The 19,327-nt window shown below is 39.9% G+C and overlaps 1 protein-coding gene and 1 long non-coding RNA gene across 5 annotated transcripts in view; one reads left to right on the top strand and one right to left on the bottom strand.

Moving 5' to 3' along the window:
- The window catches only part of GCLC (glutamate-cysteine ligase catalytic subunit), a 53,169-nt gene extending 41,901 nt beyond the window's left edge, over window positions 1-11,268 (top strand). For both annotated transcript variants that reach the window (XM_055263019.2, XM_055263020.2), the window contains 9 exons: window positions 60-176; window positions 1,148-1,286; window positions 1,740-1,852; window positions 2,867-2,959; window positions 3,266-3,370; window positions 8,252-8,333; window positions 8,415-8,518; window positions 8,600-8,720; window positions 9,804-11,268. In XM_055263019.2, the coding sequence (XP_055118994.1) occupies window positions 60-176; window positions 1,148-1,286; window positions 1,740-1,852; window positions 2,867-2,959; window positions 3,266-3,370; window positions 8,252-8,333; window positions 8,415-8,518; window positions 8,600-8,720; window positions 9,804-10,015 (1,086 nt within the window). In that variant the 3' untranslated portion in view covers window positions 10,016-11,268. The remainder of the gene's footprint in view (window positions 1-59; window positions 177-1,147; window positions 1,287-1,739; window positions 1,853-2,866; window positions 2,960-3,265; window positions 3,371-8,251; window positions 8,334-8,414; window positions 8,519-8,599; window positions 8,721-9,803) is intronic.
- LOC129472965 (uncharacterized) lies at window positions 1,120-5,598 on the bottom strand. 3 transcript variants are annotated; one of them, XR_008654158.2, is made up of 4 exons: window positions 5,436-5,598; window positions 2,736-3,046; window positions 2,329-2,610; window positions 1,120-1,967 (listed from the first exon to the last, which is right to left on the bottom strand). It is a non-coding gene; the product is annotated as an uncharacterized lncRNA (long non-coding RNA). The 3 variants fall into 3 exon arrangements; XR_010119126.1 differs by having other exon boundaries at window positions 2,329-3,046; XR_008654157.2 differs by lacking the exon at window positions 2,329-2,610.
- Window positions 11,269-19,327: the final 8,059 nt, after the last annotated feature.

The following is a 19,327-nucleotide window of genomic DNA, read 5'->3' as shown; positions in this document are numbered from 1 at the left end:
TTTTTTAGCATGTAAGTGACACCTTGAATTTGCAGGAGCTGACTTTTGTTTGTTTTTAGATGGCTTTGAGTGCTGCATCTCCCTTTTACCGAGGTTACGTGTCAGACATTGATTGTCGCTGGGGAGTGATTTCCGCATCTGTAGATGATAGAACTCGGGAGGAGAGAGGACTGGAGGTGGGAATTATTTTTCCTTAATAGCCCTTTTAAATCAAGCAGGTAAAATGGATCTTTTGTAACTACTTGCAATTTCAGGATGTCTCCCTGCAATTTTTATCTGAAATGGGGAAAAAGATTTGGTCTAGGTGGGGAGTGAATTTTTATCATATGTTGATGTCCGTATTTGTTTTAGCTTTATTTAAAATTAGTAGTGCCATTTTTCTATATTTTGGAAGTGCTGATGGCTGTTTTTACCAGAAGGCTTTTTGGTGCCACGTGAGTGTTTTGTATATGGTGCTTTCTGACGTGGAAAGTATAATTTGTTGTCAGAGATTCTTTTTCCATGTAAAAGCTTAGGCATTGACTAATAAGGGTGAGCTGGCACCTCTTGTTTGCATGTTGAACTGTAAAGTAACCCTTGCATCTCTCCGGCAAGGGGTGTGCATCAGAACCACCCATGGAAATCTTTAAAAATAGATACCCAGACCCTATCCTAGACCTACTAAATAGGAATCTCTAGGATGGGACCTGAACAAGGGTGTTTTTAAAGGAGCCCTCGTAAGTGGTTTTGATATTCTTCACCAGGGCTATATACTACTGCTCTGGTCTTCATGTAATTGTTCATAAATTGTTGAACATGCTTTCTAAGTAGCAATAAACTTTAAGGGATAATTATTTTGATAGGTTTATCTTACATTATAGATTTATTTATTTGCTTTTAACCTTAGTATTTATTTTCCCTAACTTAATAAGAGTGAAAGTGATCTGCTTTTAAAAGAAAAAAGTATATTTAAATCATACCAGAAAAAAAGGGTATTTAAATTGCCTTCAGATTTTAAAATATATAATTTTCCTTAATAATACTTTTTAGGGCTCACTAACTTTTTTTCTGTATCTTATGTTGAGGTCTTTATATAATTATCATATATAAAAATATATTCGACTCATTTTATATAGCATATTCATTTGTATATATTTTTAATCTTTAGCCATTGAAGAACAATAACTATAGGATCAGTAAATCCCGATATGACTCAATAGACAGCTATTTATCTAAGTGTGGTGAGAAATATAATGACATCGACTTGACGATAGATAAAGAGATCTACGAACAGCTGTTGCAGGAAGGTGGGTATCTGCTCCATCTTTCTGGGTTTGATCATGCGCCTTTAGTTCTTCAAAGCTCTTTTACACTTTTTTGCTGACTCCTGGTCTGTTTCTATTTTTAGTGCGAAGTCTTTAACTTTTCTTATGAGGCTGCTTATTCCTAAAGTTTCAGGTTCCAAATACTTGTGAGATTTTCTTGACTTTTAGCAAAAGGAACTTACTTAGGAGGTTTGTGTCTAGGTCCACCCCAGTGCCCCAGCAGGCATTGTGTAAGTAGTGAATAAAACGCTGACACTTCCGCAGTGTCCACAGGATGAAATACTGGGTGAGGTGAGGATACTAATCAAACCAGCTATTTCAAGCTTCGAGACACCCTTTCTTCAAACTTCCTGAGCTATCCTGTCGTCTTTCTGGACTAAGAGGAAGTGGTATCTCCCGCTTTGCAGTGAGTTCCCATGTGATCTCTCTTTGCAGGCATTGATCATCTCCTGGCCCAGCATGTTGCTCATCTCTTTATTAGAGACCCACTGACACTGTTTGAAGAGAAAATACACCTGGATGATGCCAATGAGTCTGACCATTTTGAGGTATCTTCTCAGTTTTATTTTTATTTATTTATTTATTGACTTCTGAGAGTCTGGAATCCTCTGTTTTATACGCATTTCACTTCACAAACCAACATGGGGAGGCAGTTTTCTATACCTGTGAAGAATGCAAAAGAAATTTCATAAGACTTTCATTTACCCAGTGCAGTAAAGAACTTGGACAAATAAAAAATTGGTTTCAAGTACTCTTATTTTACGATTCTGTTTATCTCACTGATTCTAATTTTTTTGTTGTTGTTCAGTATTTTCTTACTTGCCTAGTGGTGAAAAATTCAAACATACACTGCACAAAAAATAACCTGATGAGTTATTTCAGTGCTTCAGACATATCACCTAACTTTTTTTTTGTAGATAGACTTCTCATAGATTTATTTCTGTGTCATGTTATATGTAGACATTGACATATATACCTTTTGAAATACCGTCTATATCCCCTTTCTTTCCCCCACCAAACTCACAAAAGGAGATATAAATCCTTCCAGTCTTGCCATCGGGTCCCAAGATGGTCAGGGCCGAGAAAGAACTCTCTCTCCGTGTACTGAGAAAGAGCTACCCTTTCTAGGCTCTGGGGATCATCGAAGCAGCAGCATTCCCAGGAGAGGAGGAAGAAAGGAAACAACTGTCGTGTGACAGGGTTCTCAGATGAAAGTGTCCAGTGTCACCTGGAAAGGCAGGCTGGCTCCTAAAATTCTCAGGGATGAAGGTGGGGGCCCCGTGGCTCTTCGGATGCTGCCCTGTAGCTGGGAGATAGGGAGTAGGAGCTGGGTGGGATTAAGCTTGCAGGGATGGGGCCTCTAGCTTTTGTTAAACACTTGCTGTTTTGTTTTCCTAAAAGAGCACACTCCAAGAAAATCTTAAATCGTACCTTTTTGTATTTGTCAATTGAAATTTGGTATGGAGAGTGAGCAGTCTTCTTCCTTAATTAAATACCAGATCATCTTAATATTTTCCTCGATGTGTGAAAAGTTGGTTTTCTTCTCTGCTTTTGTATCATAGAATATCCAGTCCACAAATTGGCAGACAATGAGATTTAAGCCCCCTCCTCCAAACTCAGACATTGGATGGAGAGTAGAATTTCGACCCATGGAGGTAAGACACACGCATCAGCAAGAACTGACTCCAAAGTACTCTTTCGCCAGCTGTTCATCACCCTTCTGATGCTGCTATGAGAAGGCTCTTAAATATAAAGTAAAAATTAAGTATGTGCATGGTAACAAGTCAGTCCAAGTTAAGGAGGGTTGATTTCTGAGAATAGATGTGGGCAAAGGGCTTCCAGACCCAAATGGGGAATTAGGAGATGGCTTGGGAATGACATGATCTGAGGAAGGGCCTGGGTCAGGGAAGAGCATGTTTGTGTAGTTGGTTCATAACTTCTCTGGGCTTCTGCTTGTCTAGGTGCAATTAACAGACTTTGAGAACTCTGCCTATGTGGTGTTCGTGGTACTGCTCACCAGAGTCATCCTTTCCTACAAATTGGATTTTCTCATTCCACTGTCAAAGGTAGGGATATGTTTCTTTCTGGTGACGGGTATAGATCTATCTGTAAATATATTTATTTATATATGCTATTTATTTCCAACCTGATTTCATTTGAAATTGTTTACCCTTTGCAATAAAATGTTTCTCCATCAGCCCTATTCTTTATTTTCTTTTAAACCTAAGCTTAATTTCTAGACGCTTTCCATTCAAGATGATTGATGGCTAGAAGTGGTCCTACGCATTGATTTCATCCACCACAAAATCCCAGGTTGATTACAATGTTAAATTAGGATGGGGAGGGAAAGTGTGACTGCTGGAATGCCAGTAAAAGTCTCCTCAGTAGAACTGAACTTGAGATATTTCTGAAGAACTTGGATGGGATTGAACTCTCAGAAAAACAAATTGGAGTTAATCAGCCCCCCAAAAGACCAAAAAACAAGCTTTCTGGGAGCAGTTTGCCAGCAAAACAACTCCAGGTGATGAGGGAGCAGAGCTGTGGGTTGTGGGGCAGTAGCTGAGGAGGTAAATGCCTTTGGTTTCTGGGCCAGGGTTCCTCTTGGCAGAGAGTGGCTGGGAAAAACTGCTAAGCAGAGAGGGCCCTGCTGCAGGGGTTCCTGGTTGAGGGTTTCAGGGCCAGAGAATGGAGAAGTAGGGCAGCCCTGTCACAGCAAACATGGAAGCAGGAATGAAACTGCTTAGCTCCAGCATCTGCCCCTGGGGCATCTCCTTCCTCCATGAGGGGTTTGCCAGACTGTGCTCATCCCCACACCCGCTGAAGGAAGTCTGGCTGTCAGCCCATTCCTGCCTGCTCCTCACACCCAGACCAAAGGTCACCCACAGAACTCTGTGGGCCCACGTTGCCCTCATGCCTGTCTACTGGGGAGACCAAATCCATCTAAGAGAGATTCCATGTAAGCTACCAGTCTAAGCCTTTGCTTATAAATAAGAATAGATGCCTGGAAGGCAACAGAAAATTGAGAACAATTAACAGCCTTAAGGAGAAGGGCCTACTGGTCTTGTAAGGGTATACTCTGTAAAATCAAACTTAGTTACTTCAAGGAAGTAAGCTGGGCCCGGCGCAAATCTATAATCTCTGCTCCTCAGGAGGCTGAGGCAGGAGGATTGCTTGAATCCAGGAATTCTAGTACAGCCCCGACAACATTGCCAGATCCCTCTCTTGAAAAAAAAAAAGAAACTGGAAAGAAGTACTATTTTTAAAAAAATATTTTTAAACCTTTTTTAGAGACAGGGTCTCACTATGTTGCTCAGGTCTCGAACTCCTGGGCTGAAATGATCCTCCTCCTGCTGCCTCAGCCTTCCAGGTAGCTGGGATTACAGACACAAACCACCATGCTCAGCTTTGGAAAGAGTTCTTAAAGGAATTCTAATTAGTGGCCTCAGACAGATTCTAGAGAGGTTCAGTCACATCTGTAAAACAAGCATTATAGATGGTGCTTATTTAATGGTGAGTATTCTCACCAGTAGAGCAGATGTTGAATATCCAAGGTAGTGATTTAAAAGACCAAATGAAGATTAATCCCAGCAGGATGGTGAAGAAATGGAAATTATGGAAAACCTGAAGCATGGAAAGCTCTGGAAAATTCAATGTTTGTGTAATAATTTAGAAGAGGAGAATAGTTTATATAGGAAAGATATAAAATACAATAATCAAAGAAATAATAGAATTTTTCCTTAATAAGTCTCCCTTAAGGATGAGACAAATACTTAACTCAAATGTAGGCATTTATTAATCTCAAAGAGAAAATTAACTCTCTGGACAGGAGAAAAAATTAGGAGACCTGCCAAGGGGGAAAAAATCAACTGATGTTACTTCTCATTTGCAACATTAAATGCTAGATGGAAAGAAGTTTTCAGTATCTCGAGAGGTAAAGAATTAACAACCACAGAATTATCTTCTCAGCCAAAGTATTCTTTAAATTTCAGGTATTTCTGACAAAACTGAATGGATCAAGTTAGGGCTAAAAGTATGCCAGAAGTCTTATCTAGTGTCTTAGTTTGTTTGGGCTGCTGTAACAAAAATACCTTACACTGGGTGGCTTATAAACAACAGGAACATATTGCTCACAGTTCTGGAGGCTGGGAAGTTCACGATCAAGTCACCGGCAGTTTCAGTGTCTGGTGAGAGCTTTTGCCCTCTGGTTCGTACATGGTGCCTGCTTGCCGTGTTCTTACATGGTGGAAGGGGCTAACTAGCTCTTCAGCTGTCTCTTCATAATACCATTTATGAGGGTAGCACCTTCATGACCTCCCAAAGGAGGTCCTCCCAATTGCCTCCCAAAGGCCCTACTTTCTAATAATGTGTCACAATGGGCATTAGGCATCAGTGTATGAATTTAAGGGAACACAAACATTCAAACCATAGCGCCTTGTAAGGGGATATGGAAGGAGATGAATGGTAGATACTCATTAGTGCTTGACACTTAGAGAGTTATAATTTCAAAACTACCTCTTTAAAAGTAAAGAAAACTATTAATAGTATAGAAACAGGATTTATTACTTCTCAACTTGCTGGCGAAAGGGTGGCAAAAAGAACCACGAATACATTTCAGTGTCACAAGATTGGGTGTGGGGCCAGGGGAGTGATGAAACAATAGCCCATAGAACATAAAATGGTGAAAATAAAATGAAAACAAATTTGAATAGACTAAACTCTATCCTATTAAATGCTAAAACAGATAATATAAAATAGCAACAACACAGTTTGGGTAAGATATACCTAGAACAAGGACAGATGCCAACAAGAGCTGCATAGTGACCTTTTGGAATGATAGCAGGAATGGCAAAGCAGTATCAGGCAAAATGTGAGGTAGAGATTATTAAATGGGATAGAGAAAGCAGTTTTATATATTCTTCCAAGATGATGTGAAAGCTGTGGTCCTTTTTGTACCATGAAACGTAACATGAAGAGTTTAGTGTGATGGGTAATACGTGGCTTTGATGTGAGAACTAAATGCATAAATCCCTGGTACTATTTACTAGGCTTTTAACCTGGACAAGTTACTTATTCTCAGTGCCTCAGTTTCCCACATGTATCCCAGAGGGGAATAAGTAGGCTGTTGTAAGCCCATGTGGGATTAATGGAGGTAAACCACTTAGCAGAGTACCTTGCGTGTTACTCAGTAACTGACAGGCCATGTAATCAATGGATGGGAAAGGCCATGGGGGAATTAAATGGCATGGTTAATAAGCTTAACCTTGTATGGCGTATATTACATATCTCATACCACATCTTTTTTCAAATGCCATGAGTAAGATTTACAAAAATTAAAGAAAATCTTCACTTCTCAAAAGTAGACATAATACAGCATGCGTTCCCACTAAAAGTCAACTAAAGAGATATTCTGGAGAAATTTAACATTGGAAATTAAAAATGTCTTTCCAAGTAGATTTGAGATGAACCAAAACTAGAATTACAGATTGTGTAGGAAAGTGAAAGACATGCTGGCAGAGCTGATGTCTAAGGAAAAATTATAGCTTTAAATGTCTTAACAAAAAGATTTTAAATCTAAGTAGTTGAGAATCTAAAGAGCAAAGTAAAATATACTTTGAAAGGAAGTCATCAAAGCAGAAATTAAAAGTGGTCGTTACGAACTTTCTTCAAGACTAAGGAAAAAAGAAACAAATATTAGTAATGAAAGCAGATGTTCACAGCCATAGTGGAATTTATACTATTTATTTGAGTATACTCCTAGAGTATCTAGATTCTTCAGAAGGTCTGTGTGTCTCTAAAAAATGAAACCATAACAATCGCACTCCCTGCATAATGAATATGGGAGGAGACTTGGTAATCAAGAGAGCTTATGTACCATCTGTCCCACTTCAGCCTGGCCCTCTAACTGGTCACTGTTGTATATATTGAGGTGCCACATAAGATTTCATTATAGAAAATAAGGGATTACTACTAAAAAGTTTTTTGAATTCTGCTTTGAGAGTCTTAAAAAGTCATTGGAGATACAGAGAATTCACAAATAAAACAGTTTTCGGTTTCCTGAGTGAGTCTGCATGTCCAGAGGCACCAGGTGGGTAAAAAAGCAGTGATCTTCTGCCCTTGAGAGGGCTGTAACCTTATTCCAGATATGACAACCTATGAACTGTCTTTGCCTTTCCTCATAAAGTGGGGAGGCAAAACCCCAATGGTGAGGCAGCAGGGGAAGAGCACTCAACTTAGAAGAACCGGGTTATAGTCCGGGCGCGGTGGCTCACGCCTGTAATCCCAGCACTTTGGGAGTCTGAAGCGGGCAGATCACTTGAGGTCAGGAGTCCAGCCTGGCCAACACGGTGAAACCCCATCTCTACTAAAAATACAAAAAAATTAGCCGAGTGTGGTGGTGCAGGCCTGTAATCCCAGCTACTTGGGAGGCTGAGGCACGAAGAATCGCTTGACCCAGGAGACAGAGGTTGGAGTGAGCTGAGATTGCACCACTGCACTCTAGCCTGGGCAACAGAGCGAGACTCCATCTCAGAAAAACAGAAGAAGAACTGGGTTCTAGTCCTGCCTTCTGCCTTCATTACCTGGGACTCCTGGTGAGACACTGTTATATAAAGGGAACCAGCCACCTGCCCTCCAAACACTGTATATCTATTGCAAGGCTCAGTCACAGAGGTGCTTTGAAATGCAGACATTCCACATGAATATAAGTTTTGGGTTTTAAGTTTCTCTTAAAATTCCCTGATTGGTTAAAAAAATCACATACCAATCCATGATTGGGTGATACAGTCCTCACATAAATAAAAAGCCTGTTCCTCCCACTGGGAAGCATTTGAGCAGAAAGTAGAATCCCTAAGGGAGTGAGTCCTCATTGCAAAAGTGAGGAAGGTGCTGCAACTTGTATGTCTGATCAAGAATATTTTGACTTAGTCGTGATTCTTTTTTTCCCTTAGGTTGATGAGAACATGAAGGTAGCACAGAAAAGAGATGCTGTCTTGCAGGGAATGTTTTATTTCAGGAAAGATATTTGCAAAGGTATTACATTATCTTAGATTTCTAACGTCAGCTTATGCTGCAACAAGCTGCTAAAGCTCCCCTGACCCTCTTCTCCGGCAGGTGGCAACGCAGTGGTGGATGGTTGCAGCAAGGCCCAGAACAGCACGGAGCTCGCTGCAGAGGAGTACAGCCTCATGAGCATAGACACCATCATCAATGGGAAGGTAGGAGGGCGGCCCTGTACAGTACGCCTCACTGTGCACATCCCCTGGCAGGGAGTTCATAACATGTCCTGCTTCTTGTAGGAAGGTGTGTTTCCTGGACTGATCCCAATTCTGAACTCTTACCTTGAAAACATGGAAGTGGATGTGGACACCAGATGTAGTATTCTGAACTACCTGAAGCTAATTAAGAAGAGAGCATCTGGTATGATATCTATTTTTCTTAATCTCATAATATAGACAGAACAGTACAACCTTAGAATGTTCAATTTCTTAAAGTAGTCTTTTAAAATAATGCTGTATTCATGCACACTGTTTCACGTTTTCATATTTCTGCAATTCACCTTATCATCTTTGACACTCATAATTTAGATTAGCAGTGCTTTTTTTCTTATCAGTTCATAAAATCGGGGTGCATCTTAAAATCACTGGCATCTTAGATGATGAAATGGCATCTGGATTGCCTACTTATCATTTACGTCCAACTGTGTTGATTGTACATCATCCTGGGCCCTTTTATAGGGCTAAGGAGCTCTGTAAGTTGAATAAGCTGAACAGTTCTTCAGCCTGCCTCTGTACATACAGTGAGGCTCCTGAGAATCCCCTTTCTCTGTTAGCTTTGAGGAGGTTACATTGACACTACAGTACAGTAACCGAGTACTGCTAACACAGTACTTGGCACAAGGGAGCTGTCAGCTGTTAATAAAATGACAGCAATAATGGCAATGGCATCTGTATTTAACTCGAGGCTTCTGTAAACTTTCTGGAGTCACAAAGGATAGCCGTAGAACCCTACCTCACCCCTCAAATGGTATACTGCCAATTTCCCCCTTCATTCACTCTACTTACTGTTCTTTATTCTCTCCACCTCTTTGATCAAAGATCGCTCAAGGGACCCTACAGTCCTCTGAGGCAGTCTTCTGACACTGGCATTTGTAGTCCTAGCCCTCTGGCCAAATGGGAGGACACATGTTCTTATACACATGTGCTGGCTCCTGTCCCTTGAGAGCTGGCAGTGTTAGCATATGGGTGGCATCTAACAGGTACCATAGAAACTGGATGTATGTGTTCTCATTGCCTGCCTGCAACCTAGAATTCCTGCGCAGGAGGAGTTCTCCAAACGCTATGAAAGATGTTCCCACCCCCTGCCATGCAGCTACACTGAAAGGACATACTGATTTCTCTCCAGAATTGTGTTTATGCTGACCACTAAATATCAACTTATTTTAAAAAAAAACTTACATGGTTTTAATTTTTTTTTCGCTCCCCCCCGCCCCCCTGCCCACAGGAGAACTAATGACAGTTGCCAGATGGATGAGGGAGTTTATCGCAAACCATCCTGACTACAAGCAAGACAGTGTCATAACTGATGAAATGAATTATAGCCTTATTTTGAAGTGTAACCAAATTGCAAATGAATTATGTGAATGCCCAGAGTTACTTGGATCAGCATTTAGGAAAGTAAAATATAGTGGAAGTAAAACTGACTCCTCCAACTAGACGTTCTACAGAAGGAAAAATGCGTTACTATTTTATTGACGAACTGGCTGCGGTACCATGCCTCTCAGCCCATGTGTATGATATGAAGACCAAATGATAGAACTGTACTGTTTTCTGGGCCAGTGAGCCAGAAATTGATTAAGGCTTTCTTTGGTAGGTAAATCTAGAGTTTATACAGTGTACATGTACAAAGTAAAGTATTTTTGATTAACAATGTATTTTAATAACATATCTAAAGTCATCGTGAACTGGCTTGTACATTTTTAAATTCTTACTCTGGAGCAACCTGCTGTCTAAGCAGTTTTGTAAATGTAACGTACTGGTAATTGTACAATACTTGCATTCCAGAGTTAAAATGTTTACTGTAAATTTTTGTTCTTTTAAAGACTACCTGGGACCTGATTTGTTGAAATTTTTCTCTTTAAAAACACTTTCTCTCATTAATTTTCCTTTGTCATTTCCTTTGTTGTGTATCCATTGAAAGTGCTTCAAGGGTAATCTTGGGTTTCTAGCACCTTATCTATGATGTTTCTTTTGCAATTGGAATAATCACTTGGTCACCTTGCCCCAAGCTTTCCCCTCTGAATAAATACCCATTGAACTCTGATGGCTGTTATCAAAGGAACTTTTCTTTGTTTAAATTTGCTGATGCAGGAATTAAGTTAAAACACAACTCTGTAGAAAGAAAGGGGATTATTACCCAGAATTCACATGTAGTGATTATCAAGGACAATTCTTTTTTTTTTAACTAAAAAAGTTGGTGGTGGGAGTCGGGGGTGGCAATCATTTTTCTTCCTATACATACAAAGCGTACTGTCAAAAATGGCGTTAGTTCTTCTGTTGTGGCCTGTTATTCTGATTGCTGCTGTATATGGTTTTGTTACTCTTTAGTTTTTAGTTAAGCATACTGATAGACTTTCCTCTAAAAGCCATTCACTCCAGATTTTACCTGGGGAACATTCTACATACTGCTTACTTTCTCTATAAAACTCATAAAATAAATCATGAAAGGCACTGAGTTTTGTAAATCAGGACCCTAAATGTTTAATTGTAAATAAGTTTCAGATAATTATTATAGCTTTGCGTTGAAGTTTGTTGTTTTATTTCTCAACTAGTTAAGTCTTAACTGCTTCTGAAATAACTCTGTATTGTAGATTATGCAGATCTTTACAGGCATAAATATTTAAACTGTAATATGCTAACTTGAAGAGATTGCAATAAAGCTGCTTCAGCTAACCCTGTTTATGTTTAAATACTAGGGTTTGTTCTATATTTTATACATGCATTTTGGATGATTAAAGAATGCCTGGTTTTCGTTTGCAATTTGCTTGTGTAAATCAGGTTATAAAAAGGCAGATAAATTAAAACGTTTGTGGTATGAGGAAATAAAAGAATGGAATTAGCATTCATTCAGAAACCTTTGTGTGTGAGTTCCACAGCTAAACAAATAGTAGGAGAGTTTGGTTTTTGTAATTAACCCAAATACCATGAAATTATTTTTTCATCATTGCGACCTCAGATATTTCTAGAAAGAAGCACAGTGATGAAGACAAACAGATGCCTTATCTCCCCTAGTGGCTATCAACCCTGGTGGGAAGAAAGAACTTGAAGTATGACTGAATTGACTGCTGTGCCACTGGAAGACTTTTTTTTTTTTTTTTTTTTTTTACTCCCAACTGCTGTTGTGCTGGGTCAGTGGGGACATGGTGAATGAATGTTGAGTAACCTGGGTGCTGTGCACACTGCAGTCTAAGCGGAGATACTTAGACTGTGAGTCAGCAAGTCCTGCAGAGAGCTGTTTTCGACTCCTGTCTTTGGATCAGTATTCACCCCCACACACACAGAGTTCATGAAATAATGTTCATCTGAGAAACACACTTTTCTCAGAGCTCTGATTTCTTTATTTGAATGTTCCTAGGGCAGTGCTTATCAAACTGTAGTCTACATACAAATCTCTTTGGGGTGTTATTCTGGCTTGGTAAGTCTGGGGTGGGGCCACATTTCTTAACAAGCTCCCAGGCGATGCTGATGCCGCGGATTTGCTGGCCCCATGAATAATAAGGACTTTCTCTACCTCAGTTATGGACACATCAATATCAAGTCTCAAATAACACTTGCTTTTAAGTCTAATGTGATATGTCTAGATGTTCTCTTATTAAAAACCAGATAGTGGTCTTCTTTCTCCAGGACAGAGAATGTAAGCCTCACAGCTCTCAAGAGTTTTACCATCTGAACACAGCTAAGAATTTGGGATTTTAGGAACAGAACTGTAAATCTTAAACAAGCAAAAAGTGCTTTCTCCTTAGTAGAAATACCTGTGGCCAAGCCCAGACCTTCAGATCCTAACTTGGGATACAACTGATTGTTAATTAACCTGCTGCTAACCTAAAGACTAGTTTTCTGCCCATCTAGTCCCCTGCACGAATAAGAGGTTTCCTCCTGGTCCCAGGATGCCTCTGCTGCTCAGCTCATCTCTGAGGCTGTCTGTGAGCCTTCAGTTCAGAAGTGGAGGGAAAATCCATTGCCTTGGATGTCTCCTTCCAAACCACCACCCAAAACAAAAATTAGGAGACATAGAAATCCAGGATGTGTTGTGGGTTAGGCCATATTCTGAGGAGTTGGAAGGTTTCTCGGGGACCTGAAGTCTCGTGAAGAGAAAATGTGGAATTAAGTGTCTTTCAAGCCATTGCAGTGCTTGACATGGGGCAAAGAGGCCAGGGGGAAGGGGACCTGTGGTGCCAGGGCCTTTCAGAGCTTGGCTAGATGAGGGGGTCCTTCTCAGAACTGTAAATAAGCTGCTCAGTTGCATGGTTTTCAGAGGTCCTGCTAATGAGCTTTTTGTTTGGGTTAAGCCTTCCCTGCTTTCCCTGAAGATAAGCCACTGAGTTCTATCAGCCGCTGTCTTCTCTCCATTATGCTTTCGTATAAATATTTAACATTTCCTGTAAACAATTCTGGAAGTACATGCCAAATGATGCTTATGGAAGTGTAAGAAGATGTTTCAGTTCAGGCTGCTATAACTACCACAGACTGAGTGACTTACACAACTGACATTTGTTACTGTTAGGGAGGCTGGAAGTGTAAGAGCAAGGCACTGGCAGATTCAGCTCCTGGCAAGCGCTCTTCATGGTTTGCAGATGGTTGTCTTGTTGCATCCCCATGTTTTGGAGAGATCATTTCTCGTGTATCTCTCCTTATCTAAGGACACTAATCCCATTCATGAGGGTTCCACCCTCATGACCTAATTACCTCCCAATGGCTCCAACTCCAAATACCCTCATACTAGGGGTTAGGCTTCAACACAGGGATCTGGGGGAGACATTCAGTCCATAACAGAAGGGAACGGGTAAGGACTACTTAAGTGAAGTGGGCAACCTTGGTTGGGAAACAGACATTCCTCACTGTTGTGTTTTCCCGGTAAGCAGAGGCTGAGATAGGCTAGATAATCCCTAAAGCAAGCCCCTTTTCCTTCTCAATATTCTATGAAATGAAACATTACAAATCTAAGTATGGAAGATGCATTAAAGAACCATGAGCTGGGTACAGTGGCTCATGTAATCAGCACTTTAGGAGGCCAAGGCAGTAGGATCGTTTGAGTCCAGGGATTCAAGACCAGCCTGGGCAACATAGTGAGACCCCCATGTTTAGAAAACAAAATTAGCTGGATGTGGTGGTGTGCACCTGCGGTCCTAGCTACTCAGGAAACTGAGGTGGGAGAATCACTTGAGCCTGCGAAATCGAGGCTGCCAGTGAGCTGTGATCATGCCCCTGGACTCCAGCCTGTTACCTCTGGATGGAAATGAACAAGTACCAAAGAGACAAACTTCCAGGTTGCTAGACATGTTTTATATCTTAACCTGGGTGATGATTCATGGATATCAAGACGTGTAAAAATGACCGGGCTGTACACTTAAGATGAGGGCAGTTTACACATTTTGGGTTTATTATGCCTCAAATGGAAGCAAAATGTGGGTTAAACTGGTTCAGAAAGGAGGAAGGAGAAATGAAACTTTTCTGAGCAAAAACTAGTATATTAGTCCGTTTTCACACTGCTGATAAAGACATACCTGAGACTGGGTAATTTATAAAGAAAAACAGGTTTAATGGACTCACAGTTCCACGCAGCTGGGGAGACTACACAATCATGGCAGAAGGCAAAAGGCACATCATTCATGGCAGCAGGCAAAGAGAATGAGAATCAAGCCAAAGGGGAAACCCGTTATAAAATCATCAGATCTCGTGAGACTTACTAACATGAGAACAGTATGGGGGAAACCGCCCCCCATGATTCAATTATCTCCCACCAGGTCCCTCCCACAATACGTGGGAATTATGGGAGCTGCAATTCAAGATGAGATTTGGGTGAAGACACAGCCAAACCATATCACAGCGTGGCGAATGTGTTGAAAAACTGCATTTTTATGTCCTTTTAATACATTACACTTTCATCATGGCAAATGAAAGCAGTTTAAAAGCCAACATCTCAATCGAAAGTGATTCATTCTGAAGTTCCTAGGACGTTTATCAGCACTGGGTTGGGACAGGATACAAGTACTTCTAGCATAAAAGCAAAAGTATAGAACTGAGTTCCAATCCTAATATTTATACATACTAGCTGGGTGACTTTAGACTTTGTCTATATATCACCTGTGAAATAGACATGAGAACACTTTGCCGATTTGCTATGTGGTGGAAATAAGGCAATGTGCATAAAAGCAAAGGACATAAACTGTTAGGGCAAGCCGTGTTCACTCCCTACTCTGCGCCTGGAGAGTGTGACAACACTATTATATTAAAGACGACACAACCTGCATCTACTTTCTACCGGTATATAACACACATTTTCTTAATAGTCTCCTTTGAAATAATTTAGCCTTCCAAGAATGCAATGAAGTCAGCGGAGAAAAACAATCATACTGATGACTTAGGATCTAAAATTTCTAGAAAATGAAACATGAGAAGCTCTTCATATGTTTTTATCACCTCTCAAACAGTCCTGGTGAGTTTTCCAGAACCTTTTTTGGCTTTGTCCAAAATCAAGCCATGTGTTTTGAATACTATTGGTCTTTCTGCAAAGTAGAAAGATGCTTGGCATATTCAGAAATTTTGGATGCAAGTGACAGAAAACCCCCACACCCACCAGCTTTAGATAAAAAGAAAATCTACCAGCTAATATCACAGAAACGTCCAAGATTTGGCATTAGCTTCAGGCACAGGTTATTGGCTCAGATGCTCTCAAGTCCCGTCTCCCGATTCCTGGCTTACACCTTCCACTATAACGGTTTCACCCTCAGGCAGGCTTTCTCCATAGAGCACACTCCCCCAGTGCCCAGCCCTATCCAGCAGCTCCAGCAATGCCAGGCATGCATTACAGTAGCTGGGCAACGCCAGGGGAAAAGAGCATTTCATTTGCCATAAGAGTATACGAAAGTCTGGGTCTGTCTGATTTTGTGCAGAATCATGATGTGATTCTCTAATGAGTCAGGAGACTGGGTTCTAGTTCTGACTCTACAACTAGTGTTTGTATGATATTAAGCAAGTCATTTCCTCTCTTTGGACCTCAATTGTCTCATCTATAAAACAGAGGAATAAAATCTCAATGCCATCTTGAGTGTTTTAGAGCTAACAACATTTCTTAAGTTACCCACACTAAAAGCTGTTTCCTCTGGAAGTTAGATAATAGTGCCCTCTAGTGATCTTTTCAGTAGGTGCCTTTTTATTTCATTTGATTTACAAATACTCCTCAATTCACGGAGACATTCAGAGCGCATTTGCTATAAAATGAAATTCCACATCGAAATATATTTTTCCATTCTAATTTTAAGATAGAAATATGCTTCTGCTCCAAAATAAGCAGGTAAAACTGTGGATTTCACATTTATTACTGTTTTAGCTGCATCTTGGTCATTTGGTTATATTGTACTTTCGTTGTTTGTTCTTTGTACATGTTTTCTACTACCCCTTGCGATTTCTTCTTTGGCCATGGGTTTCTTAGTAGAATGTGGCTTCATTTCAAAACCTTTGGGAATTTTCTAGATGTCTTTTTTATTATTGATGTCTAGTATAGTTTCATTTTGATCATAGAATATTCTGTATTATTTCAATGTGTTGAATGTTTGACTTTTTAATAGCCCAGTGTACAGTCTTTCTTGATGAATATTCCATGTACACTTCAGAATAATATATATTTGGTGCGTATAGTGTGTAGTTTTCTTTGGTAGTTGAATTTTTGATAATGTTCTTCAAATCATCTGTATCCTTACTGCTTTTCTTTGTCTGCTTTTTTTTCAATTACTCAGAGTGGAATGTTAAAATCCCAAAATTTGATTGTGGATTTGTCTGTTTCTCTATAGTTTTGCCAGTTTTTGCCTCGTACACTATGAAGCTCTGTTAGGTATCTTCACACTTAGGAGCTGTACGTCTTCCTGATGCATTGATCCTTCTATCATAATAAAAGTATCCTCTTTTTTAATCTCTAGGAATACTCTTGTTTTGAACTTTACTTTGTCTGATATTAATACTCCATGTCAATTTTCTTACAATTAGTGCTTCCATAATAAATATTTTCTATCATTTTACTTGCAACCTAGCTATGATTTTAGAATTAAAGTGTTTCCCTTTAAACAGGTTCTAGTTGGGTCTTTCTTGTTTTACCCTTTTTAATGGAAGTGCTTAGTTCATGAACATTTACTGTAATAACTGATATGGTTGAGTTTAAGTCTATCATCTTCTTAGTTTCCTATTTGTTTCTAATGTTCTCTTTCCTTTAATGCACCTTTCCTGTCATCTTTTGGTATCCCATTTTATGTCCTCTATTGACTTAATAATATCTTGTATTTAAAAATGATTTCTGCAAACAACCCCATCAAAAACTGTGCAAAGGATATGAACAGACACTTCTCAAAGAAGGGACATGGATGAAACTGGAAATCATCATTCTCGGTAAACTATCGCAAGGACAAAAAACCAAACACCGCGTGTTCTCACTCATAGGTGGGAATTGAACAATGAGAACACATGGACACAGGAAAGGGAACATCACACTCCGGGGACTGTTGTGGGGTGGGGGAAGGGGGGGATAGCATTAGGAGATACACCTAATGCTAAATGATGAGTTAATGGGTGCAGCACACCAACATGGCACATGAATACATATGTAACAAACCTGCACATTGTGCACATGTACCCTAAAACTTAAAGTACAATAATAAAAAAAAAAAAAGAAGACATTTATGGGGCCAAAAAACATATCAAAAAAAGCTCATCATCACTGGTCATTAGAGAAATGCAAGTCAAAACCAAAATGAGATAGCATCTCACGCCAGTTAGAATGGTGATCATTAAAAAGTCAGGAAGCAACAGATGCTGGAGAGGATGTGGAGAAATAGGAATGCTTTTACACTGTTGGTGGGAGTGTAAATTAGTTCAACCATTGTGGAACACAGTGTGGCGATTCCTCAAGGATCTAGAACCAGAAATACCATTTGACCCAGTGATCCTATTACTAGATATATACCCAAAGGATCATAAATCGTTCTACTATAAAGACTCATGCACACGTATGTTTATTGCAGCACTATTCACAATAGCAAAGACATGGAACAAACCCAAATGCCCATCAGCGATAGACTGGATAAAGAAAATGTGGCACATATACACCATGGAATACTATGCAGCCATAAAAAAGGATGAGTTCATGTCCTTTGCAGGGACATGGATGAAACCATCATTCTCAGCAAACTAACACAAGAACAGAAAACCAAACACTACATGTTCTCACTCATAAGTGAGAGTTGAACAATGAGAATACATGGATACAGGGAGGGGAACATCACACACCGGGGCCTGTCAGGGGCTGGGTGGGCTAGGGGAGGGATAGCATTAGGAGAAATACCTAATGTAGGTGGGGGGTTGATGGGTGCAGCAAACCACCATGGCACATGTATACCTATGTAACAAACCTGCATGTTCTGCACATGTATCCCGGAACTTAAAGTATAATAAATAAATAAACAAGGTTTCTCTTTGCATATTTTTAAATGATTATAATATTCATCTCTAACTTACTACAATTAAGCATAGACTAACACTAAATCAGTTCATATACAATGAAACACCATAGAGGAGTACACATTCACCCACAACCTCCCATTCTCTGTGCTATTGTTGTCATATATTTTACTACCACATGTGTTTTTTTTTATTTTATTATTTTTATACTTTAAGTTTTAGGGTGCATGTGCACAACGTGCAGGTTTGTTACATATGCACACATGTGTCATGTTGGTGTGTTGCACACATTAACTCGTCATTTAGCATTAGGTATATCTCCTAATGCTACCCCTCCCCCCTCTCCCCACCCCACAACAGGCCCCGGAGTGTGATGTTCCCCTTCCTGTGTCCATGTATTCTCATTGTTCAATTCCCACCTATGAATGAGAACATGAGGTGTTTGGTTTTTTCTCCTTGCAATAGCTTGCTGAGAATGATGGTTTCCAGCTTCATACATGTCCCTACAAAGGACATGAACTCATCATTTTTCTTTTTTAAGAAAATCACATTTTCTTAATCCAGTCTATCATTGTTGGACATTTGGGTTGGTTCCAAGTCTTTGCTATTGTGAATGGTGCTGCAATAAACATACGTGTGCGTGTGTCTTTATAGCAGCATGATTTATAATCCTTTGGGTATATACCCAGTAATGGGATGGCTGGGTTAAATGGTATTTCTAGTTCTAGATCCCTGAGGAATCGCCACACTGACTTCCACAATGGTTGCACTAGTTTACAGTCCCATCAACAGTGTAAAAGTGTTCCTCTTTCTCCACATCCTCTCCAGCACCTGTTGTTTCCTGACTTTTTAATGATCGCCATTCTAACTGGTGTGAGATGGTATCTCATTGTGGTTTTGATTTGCATTCCTCTGATGGCCAGTGATGATGAGCATTTTTTCATGTTTTCTGGCTGCATAAATGTCTTCTTTTGAGAAGTGTCTGTTCATATCCTTCACCCACTTTTTGATGGAGTTGTTTGTTTTTTTCTTGTAAATTTGTTTGAGTTCATTGTAGATTCTGGATATTAGCCCTTTGTCAGATGAATAGGTTGAAAAAATTTTCTCCCATTCTGTAGGTTGCCTGTTCACTCTGATGGTAGCTTCTTTTGCTGAGCAGAAGCTCTTTAGTCTAATTAGATTCCATTTGTCAATTTTGGGTTTTGTTGCCATTGCTTTTGGTGTTTTAGACATGAAGTCCTTGCCCATGCCTACATCCTGAATGGTATTGCCTAGGTTTTCTTCTAGGGTTTTTATGGTTTT

The sequence above is a fragment of the Symphalangus syndactylus genome, chromosome 23 (genome assembly GCF_028878055.3).
Source record: "Symphalangus syndactylus isolate Jambi chromosome 23, NHGRI_mSymSyn1-v2.1_pri, whole genome shotgun sequence".
Lineage (NCBI taxonomy): Eukaryota > Metazoa > Chordata > Mammalia > Primates > Hylobatidae > Symphalangus > Symphalangus syndactylus.
This window is presented reverse-complemented; position numbering and strand designations above follow the sequence as displayed.